General features: G+C 50.7%; 5 protein-coding genes across 5 annotated transcripts; 3 read left to right on the top strand and 2 right to left on the bottom strand.

Moving 5' to 3' along the window:
* Positions 1 to 1,676: 1,676 nt before the first annotated feature.
* Positions 1,677 to 2,500, top strand: COCSUDRAFT_83510 (hypothetical protein; the record flags this gene model as incomplete). The annotated part of the gene is made up of 3 exons (XM_005646208.1): positions 1,677 to 1,887; positions 2,043 to 2,173; positions 2,288 to 2,500. Coding segments are annotated over 3 exons (555 nt in total), but the record flags the coding sequence as incomplete, so codon positions are not given.
* Positions 2,501 to 2,791: 291 nt separating this feature from the next.
* On the bottom strand, positions 2,792 to 3,538 carry COCSUDRAFT_7764 (cap-binding protein; the record flags this gene model as incomplete). The annotated part of the gene is made up of 3 exons (XM_005646064.1): positions 2,792 to 2,863; positions 3,070 to 3,306; positions 3,413 to 3,538. Coding segments are annotated over 3 exons (435 nt in total), but the record flags the coding sequence as incomplete, so codon positions are not given.
* Positions 3,539 to 4,305: 767 nt separating this feature from the next.
* On the bottom strand, positions 4,306 to 6,842 carry COCSUDRAFT_30084 (26S proteasome regulatory subunit). The gene is made up of 8 exons (XM_005646063.1): positions 6,489 to 6,842; positions 6,177 to 6,269; positions 5,955 to 6,076; positions 5,778 to 5,834; positions 5,590 to 5,665; positions 5,300 to 5,481; positions 4,923 to 5,066; positions 4,306 to 4,729 (listed from the first exon to the last, which is right to left on the bottom strand). The coding sequence occupies exons 1-8, from the start codon at positions 6,643 to 6,645 to the stop codon at positions 4,553 to 4,555; spliced, it is 1,008 nt and encodes a 335-aa protein (XP_005646120.1). The 5' UTR covers positions 6,646 to 6,842; the 3' UTR covers positions 4,306 to 4,552.
* Positions 6,843 to 6,973: 131 nt separating this feature from the next.
* COCSUDRAFT_66951 (hypothetical protein) lies at positions 6,974 to 9,241 on the top strand. Its single transcript, XM_005646062.1, has 7 exons — positions 6,974 to 7,092; positions 7,279 to 7,360; positions 7,667 to 7,743; positions 7,851 to 7,928; positions 8,099 to 8,335; positions 8,468 to 8,533; positions 8,675 to 9,241. The coding sequence occupies exons 1-7, from the start codon at positions 7,048 to 7,050 to the stop codon at positions 8,792 to 8,794; spliced, it is 705 nt and encodes a 234-aa protein (XP_005646119.1). The 5' UTR covers positions 6,974 to 7,047; the 3' UTR covers positions 8,795 to 9,241.
* A 1,608-nt stretch (positions 9,242 to 10,849) lies between these two features.
* On the top strand, positions 10,850 to 12,776 carry COCSUDRAFT_24716 (ribosomal protein L15e). Its single transcript, XM_005646061.1, has 6 exons — positions 10,850 to 10,886; positions 11,107 to 11,322; positions 11,536 to 11,673; positions 11,816 to 11,878; positions 12,026 to 12,142; positions 12,487 to 12,776. The coding sequence occupies exons 1-6, from the start codon at positions 10,872 to 10,874 to the stop codon at positions 12,550 to 12,552; spliced, it is 615 nt and encodes a 204-aa protein (XP_005646118.1). The 5' UTR covers positions 10,850 to 10,871; the 3' UTR covers positions 12,553 to 12,776.
* Positions 12,777 to 13,465: the final 689 nt, after the last annotated feature.

Below are 13,465 nucleotides of genomic sequence, written 5' to 3'. Positions count from 1 at the left end.
ATACCCAGCTCTTCTAGTGTCACAGCACCTGTGCACATGAAATGTTCATCCAGGTCTCCTCGTGTCAGTGGACTGGAGGATTTTCAAAAATAACAGGTGCAATTTTTAGCATGGATCAGTCTTAGACACATGAACTCACCAAGAGAAGACCTGATCTGTCCAACTGACTCATCATTTAGTTTCATCCCACTGCCTATAGATGCTTTAGTCACTTCGTACAATCTCTGTAGCTTGCTATGATCTGATGGAATACCACTAGCAGCTGCACCAGCACACATGATCTTTGTTCTGCCTAGACTGAAAGAGTGCCCCGTTGATCTGGCTTTTGTGCAGATCGACTTGCAGCCAGCTATCGCTGTGCCGGATGCATTAAAGGGAGTATGCATCACTCAGATTGTGACACATGGAGAATACACGTTATCATTCAGGCAAGAAAGTTCGACTCCTCGTTTGACCAAGAACAATACTGTCACATGAGAGGGCGTTGGACGCACGTGCTTTCCTCAGCGGTTCCAATTCAGCAATTCATCGTCCACCTTTCGATAATCAGACTTTAAAAATGAAAATTAGTGTAGAGTTTCTATTTGCAACGGTCTGACACCATTCAGACGACTAGATCGCAATTTTGCAAACCAATGAAGGGAAGTTATGAACAGCCAGATCCCACACTTGGAAACCACCAATAGCACATCAGGCACAGCTGATACACTGGGGAATTGCTGGTTTTCTGGATTTCTCATAGGTGATCTCAAGTGCCACTGTACCATTGAGAATGCACCGCATTCCTGCTGCCTTTGAAAGCACTTTGCTGGTGCAAATGTCTTCTATGAAACGAGTTGATTCAGGATTCTGTACTACCAGGCATTGAGACAGTACCAACGAGAGTCTCCAGCAGGTCGATCTGCTCGATCAGCTCTGGAGGATGGGGTTTCACTGTTCTCAAAATGGAGAGAGCGACCCATGCCTGTATCGGTAGCCTCAGCAAGTCACAAGAAGTCATTCAGCCAGGTAGATGCACGTTTCAAAGCGGTACATTCACTTTGTGGCTGACCTGCTTTCCGTGCCAAGGGCATGCTTGCGTGCAAAACATAGTCACCTGTGCAGGTTCCGAAGAGGAGCTCTTTGTCGCAAGCAATGTCGCAAGCGGCTGGAACCACACCATGTGGACATCCACAGATTTGAACAAAGTCCTCCAAGTGGAGCTGCATGCTGCTGCCCTGGGGGAGGGCCTTTTGCCAAGTACCCAAGACGAAGTGAACTTTGGGGAGGCTGTCACAATATGCGCCCTCGCAGCCGGTGAGCAACACAGGCAAGCTTCCCATCTTTCAGCATCTGCCATCAGAGAGTTCATGTTCCACCGTCCTGAGAGGATGACATCATTGCTACTATTGACAGCACTCACATGAAGTTGATTGTGTTTGATGCAGCTTAGCACTGGATAGAAGTGGGCATGTGTGGGCATGGGGCAACAATATAGATGGCCAGCTCGGTATTGATGCAGCAGCAGAATCCCAGACACATGCCCAGCGAATTGCCAAAGACAACATGAAACTATCTACTTCGGGGACCGGTGAAGAGTTCTTCGAGTGAGAGCCCAGTCCTCCCTGCTGGCTTGCCTCTGTTGCACTGACACAGTGTTGCCAGAAGGCTGCAGAGATGCCAATACTGCTGTGTGCAGGCAGGTGGCCTGCGGGGCTAGGCACAGCTGTGCTTTGACCAGATCAGGTCGGCTGTACATGTGGGGTTGCAACCTGCATGACCAGTGTGGGGTATCATCTAATGCCGGTACAATCGTGCCTCGCCCAATGCCAGTCACTAGCCTGGATGGGCTGCGAGTCACTCATGTGGCTGCTGGGTTGAGTCATACCATTGTCTGCACTGATGCTGGTAAGTTCTACTCCAGCTCACTCTTCTCATGCTCTATCTAATCAAGTGCTTGACGGCAGCCTTCCAAATCTGCGTGTAATAGCACAATTTTTGCTGGGTTCCAATCGAATGAAGCAGCCCCAATTAGCCCCATGGAATTGTGGACTCACCTGAAGCATGCGCAGGGGCTGTCTACACATGGGGTTGGAATAAGGACGGCCAACTTGGGCATGGTTACAATGAGCCAGGATGCAGCAGACCTAGACTGGTTGAGTCACCCATGCTTGCAGACGCCCATGTCGCAAAGGTGCGGCCTGTCATGTGATGCCACAGATGTCATGCGAGTGGCGACAATTGACATGCACGCTATGGACGCTCAAAGGATTCAGTCTGAGCAGTAACTATGTTCTTGATGTTGCAGGTTTGCAGTGGGTCAAGGCATTGTGCTGCGCTCACGGAGGGTGGTGATGTGTACACATGGGGATGGAATGCATTTGGGCAACTGGGAAGTGGGTGTAAAACGAGCAGCTTTGAACCATTACATGTGCAGAGCTTGCCCAGCAAAGTTACTGACGTTGAATGCGGCTGGTGGCACACTCTGTTCCTTCTCAAGCCTGTGAAAGAGGTTCCTTGAAAGAATTTTTGAACGCAGATGTATGCTACTGTCTCCCGAATTCACTCAGCCCAGCACTTGAACGCCTCTCATGGACTTATGCAGGGAGGATTTGCAGCTAGACAACTTCTGATGTGCTGCATGACATTGAAGTCTGCATCGCTGGGCACCAGACAGGCAGCGGCAAATCATAAGAAGCATTCTGACGCATTAACTCTCCATAGCCGCTGCATCATCAGCGCCCTCGCCGCCCTCGATCTGCCCCTCAGCATACATGCTCATCTGCTCCTTGATGGCTATCTGCCGAGAGGACAGCTCTTGCTTCACAATGTTGCCATAGCCACCTCTGCCTGCGTCCCAATCTGTCCGGTATTCGTCCCTCACCTGCAGCAATTGTGTGCAACACTGTCAGTACAGAATTCAGTACAGGCCTGCAAGGAACAACGAGTAATAAATAGTGCAGTACCACAAGGAGCACCATGGTAGGTTCATGCTCATGCTGAAGCATTCACTATGGCGTAATATCGAGGGCCCAATGTGGGCAGTCTCAAGTCCTGGCTAGATGCAAGTCGATTGTGCAGCCGCAGGACGAGTGGTCTTGCCTGTCCCCCAGATCGCCCACGCCCAAACTGCCGCCCCTCTTTGAAGCCCCAGTCAAAGTCCACTCTGACAGGCCTGTCATCCATGACGGTGCCTGAAATATACTTCACAGCATCCTCCGCATCTTCCCGTGTGTAGTAGACCACAAAGGCAAAGCCGCAGGGAGTCAGCTGGTTCTTGTCAAGCCCCATGATGATCCGCTTAATGTCTCCTGCTCGTGAAAAGACCTAAAACAAGGAGGAATTCAGCTCAGTAGAAATGTCGTATGACACCAGCTGCTGGCAGAAAGAAGGAAGCAGGAGCAAACAGGACATCGTTTCAGCGGTTAAGTACCTCATAGATTTGTTCTTCAGTGGTGTAGAAAGACAAATTTCCAACGTACAGCGTGGTTGATTCCCGCAAACACTTCTCAAAGTCCTCTTGGGTACCAACAAAACGGCGATCCCTGTATTGGCTGATATCTGGGTTCAGCCTCTGCGACAACAAACAATAGCCAGCAGAGGCTGTTAAGATTATAAGGTCTTCATAAGAAGATAAATAAGACCTAGCGAGCAGATGCAACGCGTCCAGTAGAACCAACAGGACTCTCAAGTAACAGATGATTGGCACCTTTAGAAGGCGTGCCATGCAACGAGATCTCAAACTCTGACCACTTTGATTTTCTCTTCTTCCGCAGTATCGACGTCCAGTTCCTCGCTCGAGCTTGTCGTTTCTAGTGGATCACATGTATATGTCTGGTGGTCTCTGCTGCCTGCGTTACACACTCCTCCCAGTGCTATGAATGGCTTCGTGAACAACGTCCAGATGTAAAGATAAATCTTCTTCACGCCGAGCAAGATGTCGAATTCAGAAGAGGTTCTTTGTTGGGAGCATGTCATCACTTGCAGAAGCATGTGTCATCATCATCCACTTGAGAATGCAAAATTCCCAGGCTCAAAAGTTGCATCTGAATTGTGAAACACCAGAACCGCCTCATAACTTGGCGGACTTGTCGAGCTGCTGATGTCACTGCTTTTGTGTGTGGGGACATGTCGACAGATGTAGACAGCAGACGTCTGCGCAGCAGAGTCAGTGCACGCAAAATCATGCGGGGCAAAATTCCTTGGCAAGTCATGTAATGTGAACTGCCATTTAGTAACAGCATTGGCCCATTGTACTGAACAATCTGCCAGGAAAAGAGGCGCTTTGTTGCGTATGCGCATGAGCACAAGGTGTGCAACAGTACAGCCATTGCATACAGCACTTACAAGATTGCAGGTCTTTCTCGCAGTGTCACACAGCAAGGTTCTGCTCTGTTTGTAGCACCCACTTGGACCAGCAACAGAAGTCAAGACTGCCAGTGAATGAACAGCAACTTGGTCACACGCATAGTGTACAGGGACAGATGCCCACATCCAGCGCTCTCCCCTGTCAAGCTGTAGAGCCTCTCACACAAGCCACATCATGGCATGGGTGCAATTCAACCCCAGCACATCATTTACCATTGCTGTCTGGGCCGTCAATGTTGCCATTGGAGTGGGGAGCCGCTTCGCCACCATCGGCCTTCTTGCTGCTGTCATCCTTCTTGTCAGTGCTGCTCTGCTCTCCCTTAGGCCCCTTGACCTCCTTGGTCGCCTTGCTCGCCTCCTTTTCTCGATATACCCGTTGCTCCTGCAGCAGAAAGCAAACATCAAACAAGGTGCTGCTCAGTCTTACCTTGCGGCGCCGATGCAGGCATGCATGCCTCTGTTGCCACCATAGATGGCACAAAAATGTTGAGCGCCGGATCTGGAAATGCTGCCTATCATGTGTGTGGGAACCCAGCAGCACCAGTGCTGCTGGGTTTGCGAGGATGATTCCGCACCTTGTTGTCGATGAGGTTGTGGAGGGCAAGCACAGAGCGCGTAAGGGAGGCAAGGTAGATGGCCAGCATCATGTCATTGGACTGCACGGCGAATGAGCGCGCCAGCTCCTCAATGCCCAGATTTGGCAGCAGGTTGAAGACATCCTGCAGGGGCACAGAAGCAAAACAGATCACCAGTGCAGACACAAGATCACCAATTTCTCCAGGTTTTTCTCCAGGTTTGCTACATGAGTACCATCTTGCATTGTGTCTCGAGCAAAATCTTTCTAAAGATCATCGGAGTAAGGCACCATCCAATTTTCATTAGGGACAGCACAGTATCTGGAAGACATGGGGTAGGAAGGGTTGCCAAGTCCTGCAGAGGAGGGTGAGCGCACCTGCAGCTGGTAGAGGATGTCGTGATTCACAGGCAGCTTGCCGCCAATGACCAGGGAGAGGTACTCCTGAATCTGCAGCAGCCGTGACTTGAGCCCGCTCAGGCCTGCCGCCAGGGTGCTGACTTCCGCCGCTAGTGTGCTGACTGTGGCATCCTTCACATCCCGCAGCAAGTGCTCCACACCTGCCATAGGGCATGACATTCTGACTATGGCATCTCAACACCCTGCCTATTTCCACATAGCCTGCTCTTACAGTCCTCAAGTGTACTGGGTTGAAGCCGTCCGCATACCTATCTCCTCAGCCTCGGTGGCGCCGATCTCGGTGGGGATGTTCACAAACACCTTCTGGCTCTTCTGCGTTCCATCCTGTCCACACATACACACAGAAAATTATAAATTTTAGAAGTACCTCCTTACAGTGCAAGTGTGACCCTAACAAAGTGGTGCAAGGGTGGAATTGGAAGGGACAAGCGCGTACCTCTCGGATCGCATCAGTGGCATAGTACGCAGTTGTGGGCAGGCCCATCTCCTTCGGCTGCACATGACGTGCATTAAGTCAGTCACAACAAAATCTGCTTCAGCATATAGGCATCAAGGAAGCATCAAGGAAGTCTACAACGCGTTTGCAGCAATGCAATGTGAGACTTCTACTGACCTGGACCTCGCAGATGACCAGGAGGGGGGTGTCACAGTAGTTGGTCATGAGCTCTGTGATGTCCTGGTCAGCTTCTCTCAACCTGGGGCCAGTGCTATACCAGCCTACCACTTTCTCGCGCGCTGCAAGCACAGTCACCAGTTTCATCACAGACTTCAAGCAAACAAACAAAGCACTGCATAGATCAGCGCTGCATACAATGAAGCCAACGATCATGCTCACCGTTCACTTTCTTGAACATCTGGAACATGCTCTCGAGATAGCTGTGATCCAAGAACCAGATGGAGGGATCCCTGTCGTCCTCCTCATATGGGACTGCAAGTACACAGTAAGCAGTTCAGACGAGCTGTAGCAAATCAAGGCTCCACCTGGCCGCAGTTCGACTCTTTCACCAGAGAGTGCTGATGCATGTCGAAATTTAAAAGCTACAAATTCCTGACTGAAGGGCTCAGAAACCTCCTCAAAAGCTTCTGATGACCTCCAGAACAGCGGTGTCAATATGAATAAGATAAGGAGCAAAGGCTTCTATCTTACCAGCAAAACTGTTCGTGATATCTACACGCCCTTTGGAATGCTCTCCCAATAGCAGGCCCACAACACGCTTCTTGGTGTCGCGTGCCACTCTGTTGTAGTGGTCCACCACACTCAATAGCACCAATGGATGCACCACTGCCGATTCGGGCACCGGCATTTTAGGCCAGATTCAATGTGTATTGTTAAAATGACCGTAAGTGGCCTGTTTGTCTCTGGGTGGTCTGCTTGACAGTAATCGAACACTGATTGAACAACTATTCCTCACTTCTATATCACATTCACCTTAGATGTAGTATCTGGTAGATTAGAGAAGCATATTTAGAAGTACACAAGCGGTTTTGGAGTGCTGCACTGAGTCCAGTGAGCATCGAGCCAATGGCTCAAGAATGGGCACTACTTGGGCCTGTGACCAGATTAGGCACCCGTGGGAAGGTAGAGTGGATCCAATTTCCTTGCACAGGCTGTGCGGCCCACACTCGCAAATTGCTGTGTCCCAACGGATGCTGGCTGGTTGATCAGAGGACATAGCCAGCAGAGAGGGGGCAAGAGCTAGGCCACCATGTCTTTGTTGGCTCAGACAACTCGTCTGGGGCTGAGACGCCTGGTGCGCACCATGCACAGCTCATTATGATCCCTGAGTGCAGAAGTAACGTGGCACTGTTGCTCTGATAAGCACTGCACACACTGTCTGATCTTCAGCGCATATCATCTACTACTGCTACTTCATTTGCATTGTCGCAAACTGTATCCTTTTAAGAGACACTTCCTTAATAAGATTGTGTGATTGCAGAACTTTGCAAACCTCAGATGCTGTGAACAGCTTAGCAGCCAACGCTTCTTCAGTGCGGCACCTTCTGCTCCGGAAGCAGCAGGTTTGTCCCTCTCCAAAAGTCGACCTCACCGTCGACAGCATTGATGATAGTATATACAAGAATGAGTAAAAGCGGCCCTTATGACGGCTATGCAAAGGTGCTTGCATGTGTAGCTGTATTCGAAGACCAAACCATGCCAAGAAAAAGACTTTGTTAGGTCTACAGACCTCACGCCAATGCAGCCCACTGAAAGCCTCCTTTTTGTCGAGGATGTGATATGCAGCCACGGGACAGTTTAAGTAAATTTACCCCTACCCGTGATCTTGCCATCAGCAGTTCAGACAGGGTATGTTTGTGGGCCTGCAGATGATGAAGACGACATCGTCTTGCAGTCCTTTAAGCAGCAGCAGAAGTCATATCGAGCGCTCCTGGATGGACTGAAGGTGAATAGCCCCCTCAATGTCTCTTTCTGGTGCCTGCTGGTATTCATTTGCACGCATGTGCATATCGTGGCGCGCAAAAAGTCGGTGATCCATGATCTTTGATACAGAGAATCCCTGTGCCCCTCAATGGAGACGAAGCTGCAGTCAGCAAATACGCCAATGAGGTGGAAGCCCTGAAGCGGAAGGTGAGTTCACCACGGCTTCTCCTTGCCAGTGGAATCCTCACCACCCTGATCCTGATCGCTGTCATTTGGAGGGTACCTGTCGGCCCTCTGCATGTTACTTGGTGACTGTGCTGCACTCAAGCATGCGATGGAGGGTGTATTGATGAGCTGCAAGGGTGTATTGGATGCAGGTTGGCATGCCACCAGTGGATGAGGTGGTTGGGGCGACGCTGAACTACAAGCTGCGAGTGGCGCGCGGCAACGTGCGCAAGTTTCTGACATCTGCGACGGAGGGCGTGGAGCTGGGCAAGTACTCAGAGGTGGTCGAGGAGATCCTGAAGGCAGTGGATGAAATTGAGTCCCAGACTGGCGCAACGCTGGATACATCGAATGAGAAGGGCTGGAAGACACTGCAGAAGCGCGTGGAGGTGGGGCACTGCAGAACGTACCATTCAGCAGTGCCATGAAGAAGCAGCATTGCAGGTTGACCAGCTGTGCGCTTGTGAGCGCAGATTTGCGCTTTGCCCTGCCAGCTGACTGTGTTCTTCTGTCGCCTGCAGGCCATCCAGAAAGAGCATGGGCTGGATGACTACGCCAAGGTGAAGAAGGATTCGATACTCGAAATGGTGAGCATCTCACAAGCATCCTGCAATGCGCAACTCAGTTCCCCTGCCTTCCGTGGGGAACCATAAATCTCGAGACCCTGTCGCAGTCAGGACTGCAGCATGTGTTTCAAGCATGTGTGTGTGTGTGTGTGTGTCTTGCAGTACAAGAACCAGTTGGACAAAATCAAGGAGCAGGCCCAGGAGACCATGGATGCCGCAAAGCGCCGGGAAGGGCTGGAGTTCATTGAAGTGGATGTTGCGAAGCTGCAGCCAAAGCTGTGAGTGGGCGGTTTACGCGCGTGCCTCGTTGGTGCATGCCATGCTGCGTCTGAAGCCTGTGTGCCCAGCCGAGGAACACAGCAAAGCATGCAGGAGTGACATCTTCTGGCTGTGCTGATGCCTGCATGCATTTTTGCCAGTGTCACCCATTCTGGTTCAGCATTGAGTAGGCTGGCTTTATTCAGGGACCAACTCGTATGATCAAGCGCTTGATCATGCGATCTGAGCCAAGTCAAGAGATGGGGCAAAGGAGCAGACGTGCTGCATTGCACGGGATACGTCCAGTGTCAGCAGTATTGGTTGCTGTGTGATAGAATATTAGGGGGAATATGTGTGCGAGGATCCAGCTCTTTAGTCATGTGTGTCCTAATGTATTAGCAAAGCAAGTAGGCAACTAGCGATGTGCCATGTTGCTTGCTGACCTGGGATGTAAAATTATTCATGATGCTCATATCATCTTTGTTCTCACATACATGCACATGGTTCAGAACGGGTCTTGAGGTACTTGGATCATGAGCACAATGCGTTTCTGAGACAGTGATCTTTTTTCGACACCATCATTGTCATCAGGTCAACCCCGTATATTTTAACAATTTTGGTGGTTCAATCCCTTCTACGGTGATCGGCCCCAGTCTTTTCAAGGTCCCAATGCCTTCATGTCTTGCAATCTGTCTTCCAGTTGAGGTCAGCACCACATTTCAATGCTGCATATGCCTTGAGATCATGATGGCATTGATCAATTCTATATGTTATACAACTGTACAAGTGGCTCTGTACTTGAACCAAGTTGTGCTCCCACTACCGCTAGGGCACTCAACACTGTTAGTACAAGCTCTGCTGGTCGCCCCATGGCCAGCAGTGCACACATATCTGACTGCAAGCACCACCAGCCCACAAGCACACAAGATACAGTCTTTCATCTCAATGGCACAGTGGGGTCGACTGTCGGTTGGCCAAGCAACTCGTATGGGTCCACGTACTGCGGGGCTCCCATCCCAGAGCGGCCTCCATGAATGAATTGATCACCAAACAAGAAGTAGAGGGTCGCAGCTAGTCCAACAAAAGCAAGAATGAGGGGCCCAAATGCAAGGAAGAAGGATAGCCCAAGCTTCAGAAGCTCCTTTGCCCGTGGTATCAGACCCTGCATGTTCATGACAGAAGTGCCAGTTGGTTTGCTTGTACAAGTGGAGCTTACAGGTAGCAATTGCAGCAAGTCATTCCAAGTCCTTGCCAGCGCTCAGCAGTGCAGTAGACTGGAACGTAAATCTCCTCAAAGCAGAATTGCTATTAATTGTTGCTGTATTCCTCATCAACCATTCCTGCGCACCTCCAAGCCTTCGCTATTTAGCGCCCTGGAAACTTCAAGCTGTGACCGTGGCACTTCTTCAGGCGTTTTGGGAGGTGCAGAGGTAGCCGTCTGCGCAGCGCTGTCGCTTTCTGCATATTTTATCAAACAGAATCACGACTCTGTCAAGGCCACGCTTGTTATGTTCGTAATCCAACACCTTTTGGAAGTGGAAATCCTAGGAGAGGAAGGCCAGATTCACGCACCTGTTTTGCGTGAAGAGAGTCCTCGCCTTTTAAGTTCCTTCAGAAACAACGACTCTGTTGAGTCCTCCCCTGCATGCAACTATGTTATTGAGATTGCCTGTATTGATTGAAGGCGATCCAGGCTGAGCAGCTGTGCTGGAAAGTCACCTCGACCATCCCTTTCCTCAACAGCCGCAACGCATCTCCTTGGACGTCCCCTGCAAAAGAATTTTCGTGATCTGAAGGCCAGGCTCTGCGTTCTGAGAGGACAGACATCGAAAGCGATGCCTGCACCGCAACTGCACTTCATGCTCCACATATGGCTTTGTAATGTTTCTTTCGTCCAATTCTATCAAGTTCCACACAGTCCAATGACACCAATGCCATTGAGCGCCTTATCAAAGCTCACCAAGACCAGTTTAGCGGCACGTGGCGGGCACGTGTGTCAATTCGTAACCAGCACGTAACCAGACGCCGCCAAACACACCAGGAGGCCTTGGCTTGCGAGCCTTTCTGAGCAGATTGGAGGTTGAGGAGCAGCCCAAGCAGGATGGGCGCCTACAAGGTACTGTTCATCTCCTTCTCGGAAAGTGCTATAGCTGCGGCGTTGAGGAGATTGCTAGCCTATAGTCCAAGCACCCATGCTTGTGCGGAGTGTTTGATCAAGTATTTGCTCAAACGGATCGATGGTTTCATATACAATGATCTGCAAACTGATCGTTTCACTAGCGTTTTTGGGTCTCATTGCGAGATTGTTCTCAATCTTCTGTATGCTCATCCTGCAGTATTTGGAGGAGCTCTGGAAGCGCAAGCAGAGCGATGTCCTCCGTTTCCTCCTGCGTGTGCGGTGCTGGGAATACCGTCAGCTTCCCGGCATCGTTCGATTGACAGGCCCTTCACGCCCTGACAAGGCTCGTCGCCTTGGATACAAGGCCAAGCAGGGATTTGTTGTCTACCGCGTCAGAGTGCGCCGTGGTGGCCGCAAGAAGCCCGTGCACAAGGTTCGTGCATCATCATCGTTTGCATGCCTTGGGGTGTCAGGGGCTGTGCAGGTGGCACAAGGAGCAAAGTGGCTGCTTGTCAATGATCTTCTTTTGTTGGGCACTGATAATTAATGCCATGGCATACACTATGTTGGGGCAGGCTGCATTAAAGCGTTTACTGTGCAAGTTACCATGGGGAGAGGTTGTGCTGACAGGGGAGTGCTGCTGCAGGGTATTGTGTACGGCAAGCCTGTGAACCAGGGCATTACACAGCTGAAGCCCACCAGGAATCTGCGCAGCGTGGCAGAGGAGCGCGCCGGGCGCAAACTGGGTGGCCTGCGTGTCCTCAACTCCTACTGGGTGAACCAGGCATGTCCTGACCTCCTTGGACACAGGAACCATATGGGCGTGGTGTCAGTGAAGCCAGAACTGCAAGCATCATGGGGGTTGCATGATGAAGTGCTCGAGAAAGCTGTGAGTTGCTGACAGCATGGACCTCATGTGTGTGCAGGACTCCACCTACAAGTACTTTGAGATCATCCTGGTGGACATCGCACACAAGGTCGTCCGTGAGGTGCGTTCGCTTCTTTCGCCATTTGCTAGAAGAGAGCCACTGCTCATGCATATCACTTTTGATGTGTTTTTGCGATGGTGTCTCATGCAAGCAGCACAAGTTCATTTTGGCCAAAGCATTGGGTGATTGCCATTGGTCTTGTTGCAGGACCCGAGGGTCAACTGGATCGTTGACCCAGTGCACAAGCACCGCGAGCTGCGCGGCCTGACCAGCGCTGGCAAGAAGTTCCGCGGCCTGCGCCACAAGGGCCACGCCACCAACAAGGTGAGCTCCATCTCTCTCGTTGCCTCTGTATCGTTCTTGTCCTTTGCTGTTGCTCTGTGATCATGCAGCTGGGTGTGCCTGGCTCCCCAGTGTGTTTCGGCCACTCCCAAATTTCCACAAAGGGGTTTCAGGGGTATTAGGCATGTATACAAACGCGATAGCCTGTCTAGAATGCACGCATCAGAGAAGAAGGGATCAGTACTGAAACTTACCGCCAGTGCCTGTACAATCTGGCAAGCAAACAAACAGACAAGGCTAGGAAGTGACAAAAACAAATGACCTGTGCATGTGTTTAATGAAGCGGAAATGGCATGACTTGATTGCACTGTGTTGTTGTGTTGCAGCTGCGCCCTTCAAGGCGGGCTACCTGGAAGCGCAACAACCGCATCTCACTCAAACGGTACCGGTAGACTGCCTGTCGTGGGGTTGACGAGTGCTTCTGGTACATTTTCAAGTTGGCTCTGCCTGCTTTACTTGGCTGTCAGATGTACTTCTTTGCCCGCAAGACATAGGAGAGCCCATCTTTTATGAGCAAAAGTGTCCGCAAATCTGCTTGATTGGACTCTAGCAGTGTTGACTGGTCTGAGGCAGCTTTTCTGACAAGAATGTAATATAAGTCCACTTTCATGGATGCTACACTAGTGGGTGGAAAACTAAACCGGAATTGACCCATGCATGGTGCATGCGCATCGCTGGTGATGCGGCACATGATATTTCATTCATAGAGAAGTCAAGGGGGGAGTTTCATGGAGTTATTATCGATGACTGCGCAGTCATGCATGCATGTTGAAGAGCATGTGATTCACACCGAGCACAGGGCTCATGACTTGGAGTCTGCTGTGTCACAAATCTAGGATGAGCAACCGCCATGTTTCTTAGCTTACATTGGTGCACGCACCACGTGCATGCCAGATAGCAATGTGGTGCGCTGCAAAGCAATAAAACGATTCACGCCGTGGCAACACTTCTCCCCCCAAGAGCCATCCATACTGATTCGCGGCCAGCACGAAGCAAGGAGCGCATACCGCACTCTCTGCAAAAAATCAGGAAGTACAAAAGCAAGCTGGATAGAGAGAGAGCTGGTTGCCGGCGCGCCATGCAGCCCTGAAGCTCACACAGGGGCCCACCACCGAGTCAAGCTCACAAAATTCATTGCCCGCAGTACTGCTATTTCCCGCCCTATATATTGTCTGTCAATTAAGTCGGCTGCGTTGTTGACAAAAACAGGAGCACTATCAACACTGCAAGCGCATTTGAACAAATGTGCAAGTGGTTCCTGAACAACATTCGTTCCAACCTCTAGCTAGCTTGGACAATCGAGAC

The sequence above is a fragment of the Coccomyxa subellipsoidea genome (genome assembly GCF_000258705.1).
Source record: "Coccomyxa subellipsoidea C-169, whole genome shotgun sequence".
Lineage (NCBI taxonomy): Eukaryota > Viridiplantae > Chlorophyta > Trebouxiophyceae > Coccomyxaceae > Coccomyxa > Coccomyxa subellipsoidea.
The sequence above is the reverse complement of the archived record's forward strand: the minus strand, read 5'-3'. Positions and strand labels throughout refer to the sequence as shown.